The sequence below is a fragment of the Maniola hyperantus genome, chromosome 21, assembly GCF_902806685.2.
Source record: "Maniola hyperantus chromosome 21, iAphHyp1.2, whole genome shotgun sequence".
In the NCBI taxonomy this organism is placed as follows: domain Eukaryota; kingdom Metazoa; phylum Arthropoda; class Insecta; order Lepidoptera; family Nymphalidae; genus Maniola; species Maniola hyperantus.
The window spans coordinates 5853941-5875119 of NC_048556.1; the positions used below are offsets into that span (position 1 = coordinate 5853941).

The window sequence follows — 21179 nt, forward strand, 5'->3', positions numbered from 1 at the left end:
TTATCAGTTTTAAATACTATGTAGGTAGTACTTATAATAATTTGGACTATGGTATTTTATCATTGACAATTATTATGCTTTTGGAAACCTCTCAGCAATAAAAAAAACAATTAAATCCGAGGTGGAGACGAATTTAGCTGAAGATCGATGTGATATTCATTGAATTGTTATGTAATAAAGAACGTAAGTATAAGAATCGATTCACATTGACAGTTGACACGCAATCGACCCCGTTAGAATAAAAATATTTTCCACTAACCACGGCGATACTGATAAGTGATAATGATAACAGAACTTGGTACGAGTACACATACAATTTTTCACTCGCATATTTAATAGGTGCTTATCATAGGTAGATTATAAAGAGATTAACGACGATATGTTCGATAAGGTTCTATAACTTTTTAGTAAAGCGGAAAGCCAGTCAAATGATTTGGTTGTTCATTTCAGCTTCATCTCATACCTATTTAGTGATATCCCCCTACGGTAGACGTCTACCTTCTAAAAATGATACATCCACAATCCACATGTTCATAAACATGTTTTTTTTATTACATAATATTTAGAAAGAAAGAAAGAAAATGCATTTACTATTTGTTGTCGGTGTCACAGATAAAAACAAAGTACAAATGTAACATTTTCATCTGTGACACCACCCCAAATGGGTATACAGCTCAGTATAATGCACAGAGGCATCTCTAGCCCTCGTGGCGCCCGTGTGCAACCAGTACCCTGGCGCCCTCTAGTCTAGTAGGAGCAGGGTCAAAATGGAATACTAACAGTTATATTTTCAAACGGAAATTCGGATGCAGATTGTGCAATTTTTAATGATGATTTTAAATGATGACGGCGTCGGCCATAACACGGGCGCAGGGTCTTTGAGAGCGCCGGCTTCGACGCATCTTTGGAGGTGTCGCATTAGATGGCGCTCGGCGCCCCCTTAGACCCGGCGCCCGTGTGCGCCGCACACCCTGCACCATAGGTAAAGACGCCTCTGATAATGCACGTATAATGTCTTGTATCATATGCGTTAACACACATAAGATGCAGGACGCTGATTTTCAGCTGTGACCCGGCATGCGCTTGACTGCAATCATACCAAAATGTGATGAATGATGATACAGACTAAGATGGAGCGCGCCTGCCTAGAAGCCTATTCACTCTTGATGGTCCCAATATTGTAGGTGGATGGCGGGGAAGACGGAAGCCGGACGGGCATTCTTCATATAATCTGGCAGTGCGTATTAGGAACGAGAAAGCGGATCGCTTCGTACGGAATTTAGACTTTGATGATGCTGCACAGACAGGTAGTAGAATGGCGAGGGGAAACTACACTCTCCAAACCAAAATATATCCTGTAGTATACCGTCAGGCAGATAACCTTGTACCTACCGATGTAGGACTCTAAGTCGATTCTAAGCCTTGGAGCTTAGAATTGACCAGCGCTTTGTCGCCATAATACTTAATATTATGATCTGGCGCAACGATCCACCGAATCCAATGCATCAAATCGTTCTAGAGCCATGCCACAAATGGCTGCAATACTCCATGCACGATCGAACTTGAGTTTGCTATAGGGTTAGAAGCTGTTCTGGCGTTCAGTACCTACCCCTTGACTTTGTTGAGGATGCCAAGGAACAAGGAAGTTTCTTGCCAGCTGTTTTTGGTTTGGATTCGATCCGAGGTTAAAATTGAACGAAATATTGATAGGTACCTATAGAAGATCCAAAAGTCGTCCAGTTATACAGTTTTATTAAAAGTAGATATTTACCTTCCTATACCGAGATCGTTCATGAACTTGATTTTGTTTACAAAGGCCAACAACGAAACCGCGTTTCTCGAAGCGCTAATTTGAAACCGTTTTGTCACTAGACCCGTAACTAACTGTGTTCGCGACGTAGGTACTCACCTCGCGTACACAGTTAGGTACCAGCTCTTACTGCAGCCACTGACCAAACATTATATACGGACATACGGTTGCTAATCAAATAGCAGTTATTTTGAAATTATACATTTCATAGCATAAAATACGTCATATCCTATATAAAACACAAAAAACCTATGTCGACGTTATACTTATACGTATACTTTTTCGTAAGTACCTACCTACATAAGTTTTGATTTGTATAAGTCCCGCAAATTGCTATTGCGCCCCTGGAACCATGTCTCATTAACATCGAAATGACGTCATTTTGACGTCAGTTGACGTATATTTAAGTAAAAATATACCATCCAAAGAACTTCCATGTACTACTACGTAATACCATCAGCTTGCATGAGCTCGAAACTCCAGTCTAGTGCTGACGTCACAAAAATCGCGGCCACGCGTATTAGCAATTTGCGGGACTTATAAGAGAATTTACGTTCTTATTATTGGTAGGTATAGACAAGTTACACATTCTGTGCAAAACCTAAGGTCTTCTTAGTCTAAGCAGGTCATTGTCAAAGATTATATACTCTTTGGAGTAGGTATGTCAAATCACGACGTTTTTTATTTGAAAATTTTGACGTTTTTACTGAATTTGGAATTTGCTCTTCTATTGGGTTTTTGATGAAGTTTTATTGAAAAATTCTATGTTACTTAAACTTATACTTAAACTCATTTTGAGCCTTGAATTTACGCACAAACATACCTACATGTACCTAAGTAGGTATCTACACAATATATGTAAAAAGTCTACTTGAATAAAAACATATTCTATTCTATGTATTTTTATGTTTTACTAGCTAAGCTCGCTCGGCATGAGTTGCAATGCCCGTTTCATAGATTAATTATTGGTCTCGCTCTGTATGGCCCGTTTGTATGAACTAGGTAGGTACTCGCGCACCACAATATATTGTACATACGTTGAAGGTAATATGTCAGAAATCTTCCCGCAAGTCCCAACAACTGTACAAAGTTTCATCGCAACCGGATAAAGGATAAACAGACTTCGTTTGCATGGATTAAGGTTTTTAAAAATCCCACTAGAAGTATGGCAATCGGGGCGGGAACGCCCCGCATAGCCCTCACGCTAACCCGATGCGGGCAGCGCGGGTGTGCGAGGCGTCCTCCCGCCTCATACCCCTGTGATAAAGAGTATCATGTAGATGGATACACAAACTTATGTTAACCTATTTAAATAAACATACTGATAAGATTTCAATGATAAGAAAGCTTAAAAATAGATTGATAAGTAGTTCCAACTTATAAAATTACTAGCTCTACTCTTGAATCTTTATAAAACTACTAGCTGATGCCCGCGACTACGTCCGCGTGGAATTAGGTTTTTTTAAATCCCGTGGGAACTCTTTGATTTTTCCGGCATAAAAAGTAGCCTATGTCACAGGTCTTTATCTATACCAATGCGAAACATCACGTCAATCCGTTGCGACGTGATTGAAGGACAAACCAACAAACAAACACACTTTCGCATTTATAATAAGGGTACTGATAAATCAACTCAAATATGTACCTTCACAGATGTTCGTGGCACGATAGTGAGTACGAGATGGGCGAGCATATAGGGCGGAAGGCGCAAGCGCGCTGAGTGGGCATGTGGGCGCGCGCGGCGCGGATGCTGCGGCGCGTAGCACTGCTGGTCCCTTTGCTGCTGACTGCACTGGCGTTGCTGCTGCTGCCGCGACCCCCGTCGTTCAGCGCTCCCGCGAGGTTGCCATCGGCACCACCGCAGCCGAAGGAAGAAATACACATTCAGGTTCGATACGTTTTATCTATAGATGAGCGACAAAGTTAAGTGAAAGCAATCGACTGAGCTTCCAGTTTCCTACAAGATGACAATACTTAGTTGTATTGTTATTTGTTACATATTATAACATTTTATGATTTGAAAAGACCAACTGCCAAGTTTCTTGCAGGCTCTGTAGAACCTGCATTCGCAACAGGTGGTAGAGTCATAGAGTCACAGATGTAGCATAAGAGACACCAGTTGTCCTGCATGAAAATTGAAATATATTTTGATTTTGAAATACTAAAAAGCTAGGTATAATAATGCACAAATTGTGCCTAACTGTTTCCTAATTTTTCACGGCACATCCGCTGAACCGATTTTGATAAAATTTGGTACAGAGATAGGTACCTGTTATTTAGAATTTGCTAGGCCATATAGCAAATTCGGAACGATATTCGGTACTCTGAAAACTCTTCTATATTGCCTAGACTAGCAGTAAGGCAATGAAGACGATTGTTGTCAGAAAAAATGGGCGATAAGTACCTACCTAGTAAGTATTTGAATAACAAACTTAGGGAGTTACTTAAAGATGATAAAAAGATTTAGTAAAAAACAATATTTTGATTTTAAGAAACGGAACCCTTATAGGAACACTTCGTTGTCCTTATGTCTGTCGCGTCTGTCAAGAATCCTATAGGATACCTACTTCCCGTTGATCTAGAATCATAAAATTAGGCAGTAGGTAGGTCTTATAGCACACGTTAGGGGAAAAATTCGAAAACCGTGGATTTGTGGTTACATCACAAAAAAAATTTAAAATGTGTTCCTGAACAAAAAAACGACTGTAGTACGGAACCCTTGGTGCGCAATTCTGACTCGCACTTGGCTGATTTACTTGGTATTTTACTTTTTGCTTGTTTGTTCCAGAACTCTATAATAGAAGATGAGATTCAGTTAAATAGTGTCGACAAAGATGTCGAAGAGGAGCCCCGGCGGCCGTGGTTCATGTTCGGCGGGGAACAACGGCCCTGGCGTCACGAGCCTCATGCTAAACTGTTCCCTGAAGATGCACCTGGCGACGACAGGTAAGAAAACGATATAAGGATTTGTTATAACTTTCGATGTTAAGAGGTTAGTCCTTGCTTGCATCATGATCAACCCATCGCCGCCCCACTACTGAGGACGGCTCCCCTCTCAGAATGAGAAGGGTTTGGGCCATAGATTACCAAGATGGCCCAGTTTCGTAATCTATTGACAGACTTCACACACCTTTGAGAACATTATGGAGAACTCTCTCATTGTCTCATCACAGTTCTTGTCCAAGGTCATAATTATAACTCAAGAGTCCCAACATATTTTATCTTTCTACGCACCATTGTAACAGACCGCAAGTGTAGTTTTATATATAATATCTCTCAATGGCTATACTCACGTATTTAGTCGGCGTTAGCCCGACTAGTTTCGAACCCATCCGGGGTCCTTTGTCAAGGGAGTCAGTTCAGAGGTGTAGTTTTGTCAATAGGTATGGATTTCCAGTCTATTATTTTTTATTTACAGAATTGTCGAACAGCTCTCTTATACGTTGCCAAAGGATGAGGACATACCCATTAAGAAGATATTATTAGCAAACGGGTTAGGGACTTGGGGCGTTTCAGGTGGGAGGACAGAGTTCATCAGGAACAAGTGTCCCGTAGACCGATGCTCCCTCACTGCAGATGCTAGAGAAGCCGCTACCGCTGATGCTATTCTGTACAAAGATCATCACACCCCCTTTAATGTCAAAAGACCTCCTAATCAGGTATGTAGTGTAGATAGGTGGTACACCTACCTGGTGGTACCTATCGCAACTTTATCTGCGTGAATTTAGGGCTGAGGTCTATATAGCGAACTTTAACTTTACTCAGACTTAAGAAACTGTTAAAACGAGAATTCAATATATTGCTCATATGGCTGACATAAATCGATCTCGTTTTATTAACCGTCTAAGCCTGCCCAAAGTATAAGTATTGTATTGTATACTAAGTAACCCGCATTTTTTATGAAAGGACAAGGAGCGATTCAATGTCTTCACATTTGACCGCTCGATAATATCATGGATTATCTTAATATTTCATTGATAAAAAACCACTAACTGCATTTCAGATTTGGATCCTCTATTACTTGGAATGTCCATACCACACGGCGTCTCTTAGACCCACCTCATTAGACGTTTTCAACTGGACGTCGACATATCGGCGCGATTCGGACATCGTCGCTCCATATGAAAAATGGGTTTACTATGATGAGTTGTTTACGGATAAAGAGCCAGATAAGAATTATGCAGCAAATAAAACAAAAAAGGTATTTATTTATTTACTAGCTGATGCCCGCGACTTCGTCCGCGTGGAATTAGGTTTTCCAAAATCCCGTGGGAACTCGTTGATTTTCCGGGATAAAAAGTAGCCTATGTCACTCTCCAGGTCTATATCTATACCCATGCAAAAAATCACGTCAATCCGTTGCACAGTTGCGACGTGATTGAAGGACAAACCAACAAACCAATAAACCAACAAACAAACACACTTTCGCATTTATAATAAGGGTACTGATTTACTCTCTCTGGTATGATGATCAAACTTTTTTCCAACCAACCGATAAACAATATAAGGTTATTGATTGGTTTTCACGTCATCTCTCGATAATCTCATTGGTCCCGTTTCGTACCCGAAGGATGCCCCTCCGGGTACGAAACCCTATAAATTGAATTTAATTATTTTCAGGTAGCATGGTTCGTTTCAAACTGCCACGCCCGCAACCGCCGGTTACAGTACGCTAGACAGTTATCCAAGTTTATATCCGTGGACATTTACGGTGCTTGCGGGTCACACCACTGTCCACGCGCTGATCCCAACTGTTTGGAAATGCTCGATAAAGAATACAAGTTCTACCTGGCTTTTGAAAACTCAAATTGTCGCGATTATGTTACAGAGAAGTTCTTTGTGAACGGACTTCAGTAAGTTGCTTTTACTAGTCTTTCAATCACACTTAAGGCGTTTGTGCACTCCGTGAAATCAAAGATTCCGTAGAAATACGAATCGAATGAGTACGCATTTGTATGACGGCCACTTCGAAGATTCCCGGATACGAACCAAATACGGGTGAGTGCACAAACCTCCTAATACTGTTATTTACATTAAAAAATATTTTTCTTGAGTTACCTAGGTAGTAGTAATTTCAGTCCCTTGGATTCTTTTAAAAAATTCTAAATGATCGTTGTGTTGTGATAGGTACCTACTCAAATAATCTCTAAGTAGGTATAGCTATAAAAAACAAAAAACAAATTCTTCCCGTGGCCGTAGACTTTGGAATCGTCCAACCGATGTGCCCCAAACCAGTTTCATCAGAAAGACAATAATGCGGAGATGGTTTTAGAGATATTTTTTAGCATAGTAGCACACGCAGGGTTTCCGCTAGTTTTATCTAGGTACTGCTAGCTATTGTTATACATATAGTGTAATTGTTTCAATGTCAAGTACATAGTCTTCAATGTTTTGATTAGATTGTAGATAAAGGACCGATAAGTTAATATATCTAAATATCTTTAGCGCACGGTACGATTGTTTTGTAATGCCATTGTGAGTTTAATTTTTTTATTGCTTCATTATGTTATTAATGCTATCAAAGCGATAAGTCATTAACTTTAATGAACAGTATTGCAATGTATTACGATTCGTTTCATTTTGATAAATATTATTAATATGTAATGTACTACCTACTAGATGATGCCCGCGGTTTCGTCCGCGTGGATTTAAGTTTTTAAAAATCCCGCGGAAACTCTTTAATTTTTCGGGATAAAAAGTAGCCTATGTCCTTCCCCGGAATGCAAGCTATCGCTGTACCAAATTTCGTCAAAATCGGTTGTACGGATGGGCCGTGAAAGTCTAACAGACAGACAGACACACACACTTTCGCATTTATAATATTAGTATGGATATGTAATGTAATCGTGTATAGAAAAATCTAGAACTTCGTCAATGATATACCTACCTACTGGTAGAATCAATAGAGGAGCTGGCGAACAAGCGATGTAATCTAATATAAAACGAAAAGGTGACTGACTGACTGACTGATCTATCAACGCACAGTTTAAACTACTGGGCCTATAGGGCTGAAATTTGGCATGCAGATAGCTATTATGACGTAGACATCCGCTAAGAAAGGATTTTTGAAAATTCAACCCCTAAGGGGGTGAAATAGGGATTTGAAATTTATGTAGTCCACGCGGATGAAGTCGCAAGCATAAGCTAGTTAGTATCTAATTACACTTCTGATTAAAATACTTTTTCTTTATTTAGGACGTTTTTCGCCCACTGAATACAAACTCGAACTTATTTCTAAAGAAAACAACTTATAACTATGCTAAAATTGAGTCTGAAATTCATGGTTTCGATCAAAATGGTACAATTGCAGCAAATTTTCAACAGCCATTTCATTAAGTATTTCTCCTTCTTGTAAAATTTTATTTCATGCAAATACTCCGTTTTGTTTGTCAGATCATCAATTCTTTTATGGTTTGCAGACACGACGTGCTGCCCATAGTGATGGGGGCACGCCCATCAGAGTACGCAGCAGTGGCACCACACAACTCATACATACACATTGAAGAATTCGCAGGCCCCGAGGAGTTAGCCGCTTATTTACGTCGCCTCGATGAAGATGATGCCCTTTATAATTCGTACTTTAAGTGGAAGGTAAGTAGCTCTACAACAGATAACCTACTATACCCTATCCGCGGAATAAAGTTAGTATAACGTAGCCAAGTTAATTGCTGACTAATATTCCCCTTTCCCGTCCAATTAAGCGTAAAGCTTGTACTAGGAGTAGGTACGACAATTTAGTGCAACGGGTGGGATTTGAACCGGCCACCTTTCGGATTTCAGTCCGCTCCTTTAACCGTAGAGCTATCGAGGCTCAAATTGTTTTAATTCGGCGGCTAAGTTAGTATAGCATTATTATATATTCTGTGGTATAGCGCTCTCTCTTTTACGTAATACATACAGATGATAGAGCCAAACAGAGAGAGCGCTATAATTTCTTTCCGAGGATAGGGTATAGTCAAACAGATTTAAGCAAGATTTTATAGCAAACATTTCAGTCGCAAGCAATTTTTACTTAAATGAGTAGGATAATAAGTGCCTAATCCTGTTTAAAGCATGTCAAAATATAAATATAGACAGTGAAAAAACATGAAGCAATAACGCTGTATAATAGGTTCTAGAAAGGACAAAACACCAAGCGTTAGTGAAGCTATTTGCATCTTATACCTAGCATTAAATCAAGCATTTCAAGAGCAATAATTTTTCAGTCAGACAAGTATTATCAAAATTATTATAAAACTTCAGATAGATCTAAGATCAAAGGTGCGTGCTTTAAAAAGTGAAAACAATTTTGTATTTGTACGTTAGCGTAGTGGCAAAGCCGATAATGCGAGATACTATAACGCGGTGTTTAGGCAACTTTTAAAAAACTGGCCAAGTGCGAATCAGACTCGCGCACTGAGGGTTCCGTAGTACAATCGTATTTTATCGACATTTTGCTCGATAAATCAAAAACTATTTACTAGATCTCGTTCAAACCAATTTTCGTTAGAAGTTTGCATCATCTTATTTTAATTAGTTTTATCATTCTCTTATTTTAGAAGTTCCAGGGGGGGGGGGGGGGGGGAGGGCACACATTTTACAACTTTGGAAGTGTCTCTCGCGCAAACTATTCTGCTTAGAGAAAAATGATATTAGAAACCTCAATATCATTTTTGAATCCATAGATAACCTACACATATGGGTTTGATGAAAATAAATTTTGAGTTTCAGTTCTAAGTAAGAGGAACCCCAAAATTTATTGTTTTTTTTCTATTTTTGTGTAAAAATCTTAATGCGGTTTACAGAATACATTTACTTACCAAGTTTCAACAGTATAGCTTTTATCGTTTCGGAGAAAAGTGGCTGTGACATACGGACGGACAGACAGACAGACAGACATGACGAATCTATAAGGGTTCCGTTTTTTACTATTTGGCTACGGAACCCTAAAAACGACACCCGCGAGCAAGCTTCAAAACATGGTGACCCGTTACAGTGCACGCAAAACAAGTAGTCCAATCTGAACACGAAGGAATATGACTGCGCATTGTACAAAACAGATCTCAGCCGGGCTTGTGTATTTAATCTGTAGTCTATGACCTGCTCAAATCGCCATGTTGCAATAGATTGGACTAGGTATTTCTTTTCTGTTCACTTTACTGGGCGTTGTTAAATCTTTGAGTAAAAAACCTAGGAGGATCCTTCAAAACATGGTGGCCTGTTAACAGTCTATAGAAGTGACAATGATGTACTTTACAGGGCACAGGCGAGTTTATAAACACATACTTCTTTTGCCGCGTCTGCGCAATGGTGCATGCGAACGCTCGCAGGCAACGCAGCGCGCACTACACGGACGTGCAAGCGTGGTGGCGCGACTCCGCCTGCACGCGCACGGAGTGGCGCGCCGCAGCCCGCGAGGCGCGCAGCGTCCGCGACCCTCCGTAGACCATCACAACCACCGCCACCGAGCCACAGATAAAACTAAAATTATTTAAAGCCTGACAAGAAATATAAAAAAGTTGCTCTGGGGGCGCCACTTTAGCATTTATTATTGCAATAGACAGTCACAGTCTTGTACAGGTAAATTAGTTCCACTAGTTTTCCGCAATATGGCGAAGTTTTTTAATTTTCTGGTCAGGCTTTACTACTCATTTAGACATAGTATACATCTGACAACATCCTGACAGACGAATTCCTGAAAGGCCGGCAACGCATTGGCGATTCCTCTGGTGCTGCAAATGTTCATGGGCAGCGGTAATCACTTAACATCAGGTGTACCGCCTGCTCATGTGCTCGCTATCTTTGTTTAAAAAAGACTATATTGTCTTCCCGGACTGAACTTGAATTTACTTACGGCCGAAATTAAGATAGGTAGGTAATCAATCATATCTGTAATCTGTCGATAAGTTACTTAGCAACAGTTTTATTTGTCAAAAATCGAATGGTATTTTTGAGAAATAATACTATTAGGTACTTAGTTACTTATCGACGACAGATTACAGATAGATTGGTCATTATTAGTACGCGACAGGTCGAGATCGCAATCGGTGAGGAAACGCTCCGCACAGGCCCGCGCTAGCCCGGTGCGGATGAACGCGGGTGCGGGGCGTCCCCCCGCCTCATACCCCGATTGCCATCTCGACCTGTCGCGGACTATAATTTCTATTTCATGAAGTTCGGTCAGCTTGGTTATAGTAGGTACGTATTTATGTGCGTAGTAAGTAAACTGTCGAGACTAGAGACCAAGTGTCACGCACACAGAAACGTACGTGTGCATTTACACAAACACAACTAAGTAGACTTAGTGAAATAGAACATCCACGAGTAAGTAGATATCTACATGAAAACTAAATCAATACTTTGCCGAAATATACAATCGAGTGGAAAAGTTTAGGTGAAACCTATTCTAGAATTAAGACAAAGCCAGGGAGAGCTAAAATAATGTTATCGATCGTTTTTATTATTTATTCTTTAACTAATTAGGTATATATTTTTATTAAGTTTTTGTGTCGGCCCAAATCTACTAGTCTTAATTATTCGATTGTAAAATTGTCGAAAATTATAGAGAAAGAATTATCAATTACCAATTTTTAGGGTCTTATCAATGACATTCTAATAAGCAATGTCATTGGGTCTTATGCACAAATAGTTACTTTTTGTGAAATCTAAGCACAATCTAACCAAAGACATAGTATACAAATGTGAATTTACAGAAACTGAAATAAGTTTTTATCTTATATTTTTAATAAGTCGAACGATTGCATGTATACCACATATAGTACGCCACAGGTTGGAGGGCAAACCGGCACAGCCCCTCGCTAACCCGGTGCGGGATAGCGCGGATGACGTACGGGTGTGTGGGACGTCCCCCGTCTCATACCCCGATTGCCATCTGACCTGCCATCTCGCGAACTATAGGTACTAACCATGATAATCATTTATTATAAGTATACCTACCCTACTATAATCGCTTTGGTTTTATCAAAAAATATTTTGGATTTGGATTTAGTTTTATAAAAGCGATTACTATCTAGGAGAATATAATTTGGATCATAAAATAATATATAAATAAACGTAACAAAACTGATAAGTAATCTCTTATCATCTTTTGTTACGGTTCCAAATTCCAATAACAATGTTGCATAGAAGCAGGCGTTATTTTGCGGAAATCCATGACATACAATGAATCAGAAGCTTAATTTGCTATAATCCGCTGACAGATCAAATCTGTATGGTGCAGCATGCAGCATGCGATGCCCATCCTCCCGCTGCTAAACATGCTGGAAAAGCCAGCCTTGGTGGCTGGCTTTGGCTATGTTGCACCATACAGATTTGTTTTCTGATCTGTTTCAGCGGATTATAGCAAATTAAGTTTCTGATTCACTGTATCCAATAACAATCGCTCGCAGGTAGGAGATACTGCTTTATGTAGAAAATACTAAAATATAACAAAAACTTGAATCATTCCATGTTCATATAAATAATAATAATAATATATATATTCGCGTCCATTATTATAATGTCCATGGCAAGTTCCAATGGTACCTATTGTTAATATAAGTATAATAACGTATAGCTACCCGGTGTACTATACAAATAGAATATTTTATACATGTTATACCTGCTTCCCACGGTGCGTGGTTCTTTTGATTACCACGCACGGCTGACGACCACGGACAGCCACACACCGCGCACAAGGCTCGGCCGATAACGACGACGTGTCTGCACTCTGCGCTACCACGGAAGATACTTTTGCGTCGGTTCTGGCTGGTCCGCTTCCGTCCGCAATATCCGTGAGAAGCCGGTATTATAGTTGCAATGCCTTTAAAGATTCTTATGGCGTCTTTAAGAGTCTAACAGACGCACTCAGAGTCGCTTAATCGTTACTTAAGTTTAGTTAAAACGAGACAGAGCTATCTATATCTCTTACATAAATCTGTCTCGTTTTAACGCAATCTTCAGTAACGATTAGCGACTCTGAGTGCGGCTGTATGAAAGGGTTAGGTAAATAAGGTGGCTTTATCGTCATTTGTCGTCGTTAGCACAAAATGTAGTCGTGAACGAGACCTGATTGTAGGTAATAATAGCCGAGACCGAAGCAAATTTTATTTACTTCCTAGGTACCTATTACTATTTTAAATACCGCGTTGTTAATTAGGTATCATATTATGAAGAACACCTATTATATCGAAGGTACCAATTAAGTATATTTTTTTTTACTTATGTAATATACCTAATAAGTATAATACGATTACTGTATCTACCTAATTTTGTTAAGTTTTGTTGTGTTTTGTTTGAAATTAAAAATTTGTTATGAGTGCCTGTTGATAAACCTAATATGTAAACGAATCACAAATTAAGTGAGATTAAGTTCAAAACTTATCATTCCATAAAGTACTTAATATAGTTTCATAAAGTGCTTATTTTTTCGTACATAGATACAAAAAGTATGTTTTAGATAAGTATATAATATTTTTAAGGAAATTCTATTCACAGGGTTTTATTATTATTAATAATACCTATATTATTAAATAACCTTTTTGTAACTTTCACAATGTATTTCAATCGATGATTTTGGTGTTTGATTGAATTTTTAGCTTTATGCCTTTTTATTTTTATGTGATTTATAAAATAATAAGTAAAATTATTATAAATTGTTTTTATTTATAACAGCTATTGGCAACAACAAGGTTTTTCGACCAGTTATAAGAAATAGACACAATTTTTTTCCGTACAATGACCGGCAAACAACTTGAAAACATTTGATATTTCTAGGACCAAAGGAGGCGCAAGTGGATTTTTATCCGCGCGGGAGCATGCGATTAGTTTATCAGTATGCCCTTGTTTTCCCCACTACGAATCTTTCTGCTCACACTGTTTGCCTGTTTTGAACCTACCTAATATTTGGTTTTCATGGTTTATTCTATCTTATTATTATTATTACAAATAACAAGTGTTCCGTTTTTTAAAGGATAAATGCCATGTTTAAGTGCTTACTTCAGGATAAATATTCTTTTAAAGCATGCTCATCCTGTGTCTAGTCATGGCACCATGTAAATTGAGCACAAATACTACATAAGTAGGTATTTACTTAAATTATTAGTAACTTATATTAAACCATGTTATTGTATACCTTTTAAATTATGTACTTAGCACAAAGTGTTTAGTTAATAAGTATTTTTAAACTTTTAACTTTTGCATTTTTAGCATTATTTTTTAAACTTCTGTAAGAAGTTCTACTATTAATTCACCGTAAATGTATCAGTAAATAAGTATCTACCTACTCTACGTATTATTATGATTATGTATTATATACTTACCTACTTAATATGATTTTTATTTAAACTGTAAGTCAATTATTTTCTGAAGTTTTGTGTAAAATTTTCACAAAATGTCGAAACTCAGACCCATTTGCACAAGGACCGTACTCATGTAATGCTGTCTCTTGCCAAAAAGTAGGTAACAGCATTACAAAATTTAAATGATCCTAACTCTCTCTCTCTGTTCTTGTTGTAAACTAAACTGAAAAGGGCGGTCAAAGTACTTAGCCGTTTAATTCAAAAAGTAACAGTGGCTGTGTAAAACGCGAGCGAATATTGGAAAACCTGTCAGTTGTGAAACAGGCCCTTAGAAAGATCTCGTGGAAAGATCATATCGATCGCAATTTTTTTTTTTCCGTTTTTGTATCACAAAACTGTCAAGAGTCAGTGTCTTTGGCGGTTGAATAATCAGAAGGTACCTATGTACTTAAAAACTAATTTTTGTGTTAACAATCATAAAATAAAATGTAAAACTGCTACCTAATACCTGTACATTGCATAGATTATAATAAAGTAATTAAAACACATTGTGGTTAAAAATCTTGTGTATTACTTTACTTTTTACGATACAAATCGTCAAATAATGTAATAGGTAGGTACCTACGATCTATATTTTACTAACTAACAATAATATAATTAATGGGCCGAGCAGAACATTGAGCATACTAATGGCCGTTCATCGTAAACGAGTAGGTAATAATAATATGTAAGCACCATTGCTTTGTTTCTTTATTCCTTTAGAACTTACAGTTTATTATTGTGTGATTTGCAATGTTGCCAACTACTCACGCGTCAAGGAGGTTTCCAGGCAACGTTCGAGAAAATTTTCATAGATGGCGCTAAATATTACCACCACTAAAGATAATAATAATACGCTAAATCTATATGATCTATGCTTTAAATTTTTAAATTTAAATCGGATACGAAATTAATTAATTACTTCTATTATAGTTCACAGATTTTGTGGGGAAGAAACGTAAGGAAAATTGCAGTGCACGCTAGCTCTTATCCTCTTCATCTATGTCATTGATTGACATGACCTAAACATTAAAGCATAGATCATATAGATATATAGATATAGGTATTATTTTTAATCTTTAGTGGTGGTAGTATTCAGCGCCATCTATGAAAATTTTCTCGAACGTTGCCTGGAAACCTCCTCAGTTACGATGAACGGACAATAGCGTGTTGTGTCGTGAGTAGTGACCCATCAGGCATTGGTGAGACACAATAAAGTGGAGTCGCGTGTCGTGACGCCTAGTCGTGACTCTTTCTAACTACAGTGCCGCCAACTTATCTGTCCAGGTGGTTAAAATCGGAACTAGAGCCGCGTCAGCCGCCATTTTAAAATCAACGCGGATGAAGTCACGGGTATCAGCTAATATTGCAATATAATTAAGCTATATGAATTGCCGCCGCTGGATTCAGGCGGCGCAAGACCGTGTCGTGTGGAAGGCCCTACAAGAGACCTATGTCCAGCAGTGGACGTGTATCGGTTGATGATGATGATGATGATATGAATTGTTGAAAGAATTTTAATTCCGTTTTCTTGATGAATTTCAGAAATTAGCAATAACCGAATTCTCCACTAGCGACGTTGTCATCCGAACAGATCAGTTGGTGGCACTTGTACCGGGTGTTAAAAAAAAATGATATGATCAAAATGAAACGGCGAAAATAGCACACGGTAGGATTTACTAATACAAAAATGATGGTACAGAAAAACTACCGCGGCTTAGCTCATAGCACCACGACCCTACAAATTTTGTGTGCCGACCTATGAGCTAAGCCGCGGTAGTTTTTCTGTACCATCATTTTTATATTAGTAAATCCTACCGTGTGCTATTTTCGCCGTTTCATTTCGATCATATCATTTTTTTTAACACCCGGTACACTGGCGCCCAATGTGGGGCCAGTGTACCATGTAACGTGTGTAACGAATTACACACTGTACCAATACACTAAATATTGTATGAAACCACGGAACAGAAAAAACAGTGGAAGTGCTAAGTAGGCGTGGCACGCGTGCCACAATTAAGCGTAGTTACGTAAAACTGATCCCAGTCGCGTTCTAACATCGCGTGGAGTTGGTAGTCTCGCGACAAATTCATATTGCCCTAGCAGTTACTGTTCCGTTTTGGAGTGTAAAAATGATAGTAGGAGAAAAAATCTTAAAAATGGAGGTGTTTCGTATCATCGGTAAGTACGATTTTCATTGTTTTCTATAAAATCTTAATTTATTTCAATTTACTAATATTTAATAGAACGGTTAGTCAAAATCAACCTTAACCAATTAAGATAAAGTTTATTTTGGATTGATTCTATTCCGAAAGTACTTCGCTCCGTGTTCGCTACTCAAGTAGTGATGTGGCCAAGTCGAATATTGAATTTATCGATTGATATCGATACAAGGATATAAATAAATAGTAACGCAATAATTATAATTTATTAATGAGTGAGACGTTGCATTGATCACTAAATAGACATCAGTAGTTCCTCTACCGTTCATTTAAAATATTTTTAGGTTTCCCAAAGATGCAAGCATCAAAGAGAAATGGATAGATGCAACGGGTAGAGTTAATTGGATGCCAACCAAATCAAGCATGATATTATGCTCTGAACATTTTTTTAGAAGTCGATTTTATAATATCAAATAAAGGATATAGATATACGAAACCTACTGCGCTTCCATCAATGAAAATCGTTAAGTTTTTTAATCAAGTAAGTAACCTTGTCTTATTTTATTGAAAATACTTGATATTATAATACAAAACAACACCACCTCTTAGTTATATTTTTTTATGAAGATTGACTGACTAAATATCAAATTTAATTCATAAACACACTAATTAATTTTTCTCCTATTCATTTTTATATAGGTACTAGATGATGCCCGCGACTTCGTCCGCGTGGATTTAGGTTTTTAAAAATCCTGTGGGAACTTTTCAACTTTCCGGGATAAAAAGTAGCCTATGTCCTTTCCCGGGATGCAAGCTATCGCTGTACCAAATTTCATCAATAACGGTTGAACGGTTGAGCCGTGAAAAGCTAGCAGACAGACAGACAGACAGACACACTTTCGCATTTATAATATTAGTACGGATTTATTCTCAAAATTTAATTTTGGTTTCAGCCACAAAATGATAAATGTGGTCACTCCAGGTTCTTCAAAAAGACAAAGTGATTCGGAGATTCCTGCGTCTAATCACGTTACCGATTTGATGAAGGCAATAGTCGAAAAATATATACATAAATGTTCGCATACACCGTTTATTAAAATTAAAAATAAGACTTTCGAAACGCCAGTTTCTTAACAAATATGTTTTATTTCAAGGGCAATAAATAAAATTTAACTATTTTCATACGTTGCAGTATTTATTGTGCATACTTGTAAAAGGCATGCATACATACCAGCACTTTTATTCAATTTTATAATTACCTTTTTAATTTTATTTTTGCGAATGAACAAAATAACGAGTATCTATCGATATCGATAGGTAATTCATTGAGCTACGTAAAAAAATCGACCGATCACGCAAATGTCAACCATATGTTTAACGTAATTAAGTTTATAATTGCTACCACTTAGAATACCGCCATCTATGGTCAAGTAGCGGAATTAATTGGACAATTGAATCTAGTGTGACGTGAGTGTGACTATAGCTCGTAAATACGTTCTTCCGCTAAAGCAAAATAAATCTTATTTCTAGAACGTCAGGGTTTGTTTCCAAATCTGTGACGTAGGCTAGTTTTGACTAAACTTAAACGACAAATCAAATGATTTGTTTCTTTGTAGTGCAATATATGACTATCGGTATATTTGTATGAGTTTGGCGACAGCGGTTCCTATAGTAATTTTGGTGAATTGCACTTCCACTGTTCTTTCTGTTCCGTGTATGAAACCAGTGTGTTTTGATTCACCACGACACAACGCGATACGCCAGTATATATATTTACTACAGTACGCGGCAGAAAATTATGAACATCGACCTTTAGAAAGAGATAGCGGTTTTGTAGAGACTAGTGAGCATTGTCCCTTCTGTCTTTGAGACCGACAAAACGTCACATAGGTATGAGTATTAGAAATCACGTCATGCATTGCCAGACACTTAGTGTCGTGGCAACTCCCTGAAAATCTATAGGTCCATAAAGTTAATAAGTGCTTACCTAAAAAACTATGAACCGATTCTTTTTTATGAGTGACAGAGACTCTACAAAGCCGAAATTATTTTAATTATTTTCAAAGGTGATGTACATTATTTTCTGCCGCGGACTGTACAACATGCCACCTCACTCCACACCACACTATGTGTTATGAGTCTTATGAGTCAAATCAAATCTTAGTATTTTCTATGACCAGAAAATTAATACATACACCCGACAACAATTTTTGTGTTTGGTTGTGTTTCTGTTCATAGAAATCATACCTAATATGAATTAATTCACAAAATATGGAGTGGGGTGCTAAAAAATATGTACCTACATGGCACTAACAATTCTCGATGTAATAAACATTTGAAACTTAGAAGTAGGTAATAAAATTAGCATCAACCAAAGCTGAGCTTAAAACTTTCTTTACTAGTATGTACTACCTCATAGTTCAAGAACTGGTAAACACTGTAATACCTGCAGAAATACCATAATTGTTAAAGCACAATTATAACTTATATGGTACTCAATAATTTAATTAAGTTAATACTTTTTACATTGTGCTTTATTCTGTTTTTAAGCCAAACTAAAATGACAGGCCTAAATGTATTGCTACCTATCCCTTTCATAATTCTTCCTGTGAAAAAGGATAGTACTAGATTAAGCCTGTCAATTTGGTTTGTGTACAACAGAATTAGCCACATTATTTATTTTCATTGACTATTCCTCTAAAATGCCTTGTGGTAACTTAAACACCAGTAATAAATGAATAACATAATAACAAAAGGGATGATATTTTAAGTTTTACGACGGAAACATAAGATCTGACCTGTTTCCATGGATATATATTAAGATTCCTATAAGCCAATATTAATGTAGCTTCGGATGTTTGTAGTGTTATTCTGATATCAGAAAATACTACAATTTTATTCGATTCAGGACAATGTATATGGCATTAGGTTGAGATGCAATGTGTTTCCACTTTAAGACATCACAATTTAAATTGCTAGTTCAATGTTACAAATTGTAAGAGTTATTATTTTAATGCTCGGAATAAATTCATAGCATTATAAAGAGTCAATAAGATAAAATAATGCCTGTACAGTATTAACCTGTTACATGAAATATGATTAGCAGTTGTCACACTGTTTGGAATAAATATCTACATTTAAACAACATGTGTTTCATTTAAATAGCTTACCAGATAAAATTCAATTATAATGGAGGAGCTGGCAAACAGAATCTGATTAGCACTTTTTAAAGCGTAGTATTTTGATCCACATGACTCAAACCCTGTTTATTATTTTCAATAGAAGATAAAGTTCAAAACTGAAACTAAAAAAATTCAGAGACCACCCGCTTTATTGGATGTAACATTGGTCATATTGGTTTTGTTCATATAAATATATTTTATAATACAGCCATGTCACTTGGACCATAATAATCGATTCAGTAGTTTAGGGGCTACAATGGAACACTTACAACATAGACCATTAAAATAAAATTTAATTTCATAGACTAGTCCGGCGGGGTGATTACGTATCTCGTGACAGGCTTGCGACAGGCGTAAATCTCGCGATCATTGCTGTCAAACGTCCGGCTAGAGAGACAGCAATAGCCACAAAACAAAATAAGAAGAAGAGAGACAGCAAATGAACTGTCGCATTGCTACTGCTGTTGCGTTGCTGTCGCTACTGCAACGTTTTACGTAAACACCCCGCGGTACTATCCGCCAGCTCCTCACTTTGTTATATGCAATATGCATACTTACTTGAATGTACATAGTTTCCAACAAGTTTATGGAAGGGAAGATAAATCTACTTAAGGTAATCCAATTTTATTGCAAATGCATTAAATTTTTTTGCTTTTAGAAAAAAACAACTTAATTTTGAACAATGATACCAGTTCAGTGATCTTTAATAATGTTGTTTTTATAGTATTTTAAGGCTTCAATATTCCTCATATTTTCAAATATTAGTAATTGAACATTAGCACATTCAACAATAAAATTTATAGTATTCTGAAAAATACCTTTTGCCTTATGTAAATTCTGAGGGACCAACACACCAAACCAATGCAGGGGATTCACACTGGCTTCATCTGTTTCGATGACCTTCAGCTGTCTTCCATTGTCTTCTTCAATTGACTCACAGGTGACTGAGGCAGAAAACTCTGGGCTACTCTCAGTGGGAAGTCTCTCTTTACTTACAGAACTCTGTCCCATAATATATCTAGACTTTGCCAAATGAATGCTACCATTATTTATACTCCTTTCTATGTTCAGCTCACAAGACATTTTATCCTCCATCAGATGCAATTGTTGCAATACCAGTTTGTCGAGCAAGTTGCATACAGCTTCTGAATCAAATGCCATATCTGAAACTACAAATTATAAGTAATATTAAATTTCATTAATATGATCCTTCTAATAAAGGTTTACATGCATACATATAATAGTAGCTATTTATGCAGTAAAATAGCTTAAATTTGCTAAAAATTGCTGTTTTACAGAACTAGCAACTTCTCTGAGTAATTTTCAATTGAAATAATTTATACGAGTCCAAAAGCTCCAAGTACATGTAATAAGTTGGTTGAGTACATTGATGACAGACCCACACCACCCATGTGGTTGAGTATTACTTGTAAACTTGTAAAGCCTACATAGCTGTGATAGTTTTCCTTTTAACTTCATTATACATTGAAGTACTACAATAAATGTCCAAAAATAACCATTTAGCTAGCAGGAACCATTTAGCAGGCTGAGGTGGGAAGGGGGATCGATTTTGACACTTGACTCATCAAAAGTTAGTACTTTTAAGATTAAATCAACATTTTGTCTTTCACTTTATATTCTAATCCAAATGACAGATTTGTAGTACAAATAGTGGTGAATAAGAGTTCCTTGTTCACAAGACAAAACA

The 21179-nt window shown here is 37.3% G+C and overlaps 1 protein-coding gene across 3 annotated transcripts in view; it reads left to right on the plus strand.

Moving 5' to 3' along the window:
• The window catches only part of FucTA (glycoprotein 3-alpha-L-fucosyltransferase A), a 31899-nt gene extending 12465 nt beyond the window's left edge, over positions 1-19434 (plus strand). Inside the window, exons 2-10 of one of the 3 annotated variants that reach the window (XR_011237983.1) lie at positions 3464-3698; positions 4599-4756; positions 5229-5469; positions 5814-6011; positions 6431-6663; positions 8230-8401; positions 10049-16308; positions 16634-16830; positions 17243-19434. Coding sequence is in view for 1 of the 3 variants with exons in the window: in XM_069505749.1 (XP_069361850.1) it covers positions 3537-3698; positions 4599-4756; positions 5229-5469; positions 5814-6011; positions 6431-6663; positions 8230-8401; positions 10049-10234 (1350 nt within the window). In the remaining 2 variants the exon portion in view is untranslated. Of the gene's footprint in view, positions 1-3463; positions 3699-4598; positions 4757-5228; positions 5470-5813; positions 6012-6430; positions 6664-8229; positions 8402-10048 lie in introns of all 3 variants that reach the window. The other 2 variants (XR_011237982.1, XM_069505749.1) reach the window with 2 other exon arrangements.
• Positions 19435-21179: the final 1745 nt, after the last annotated feature.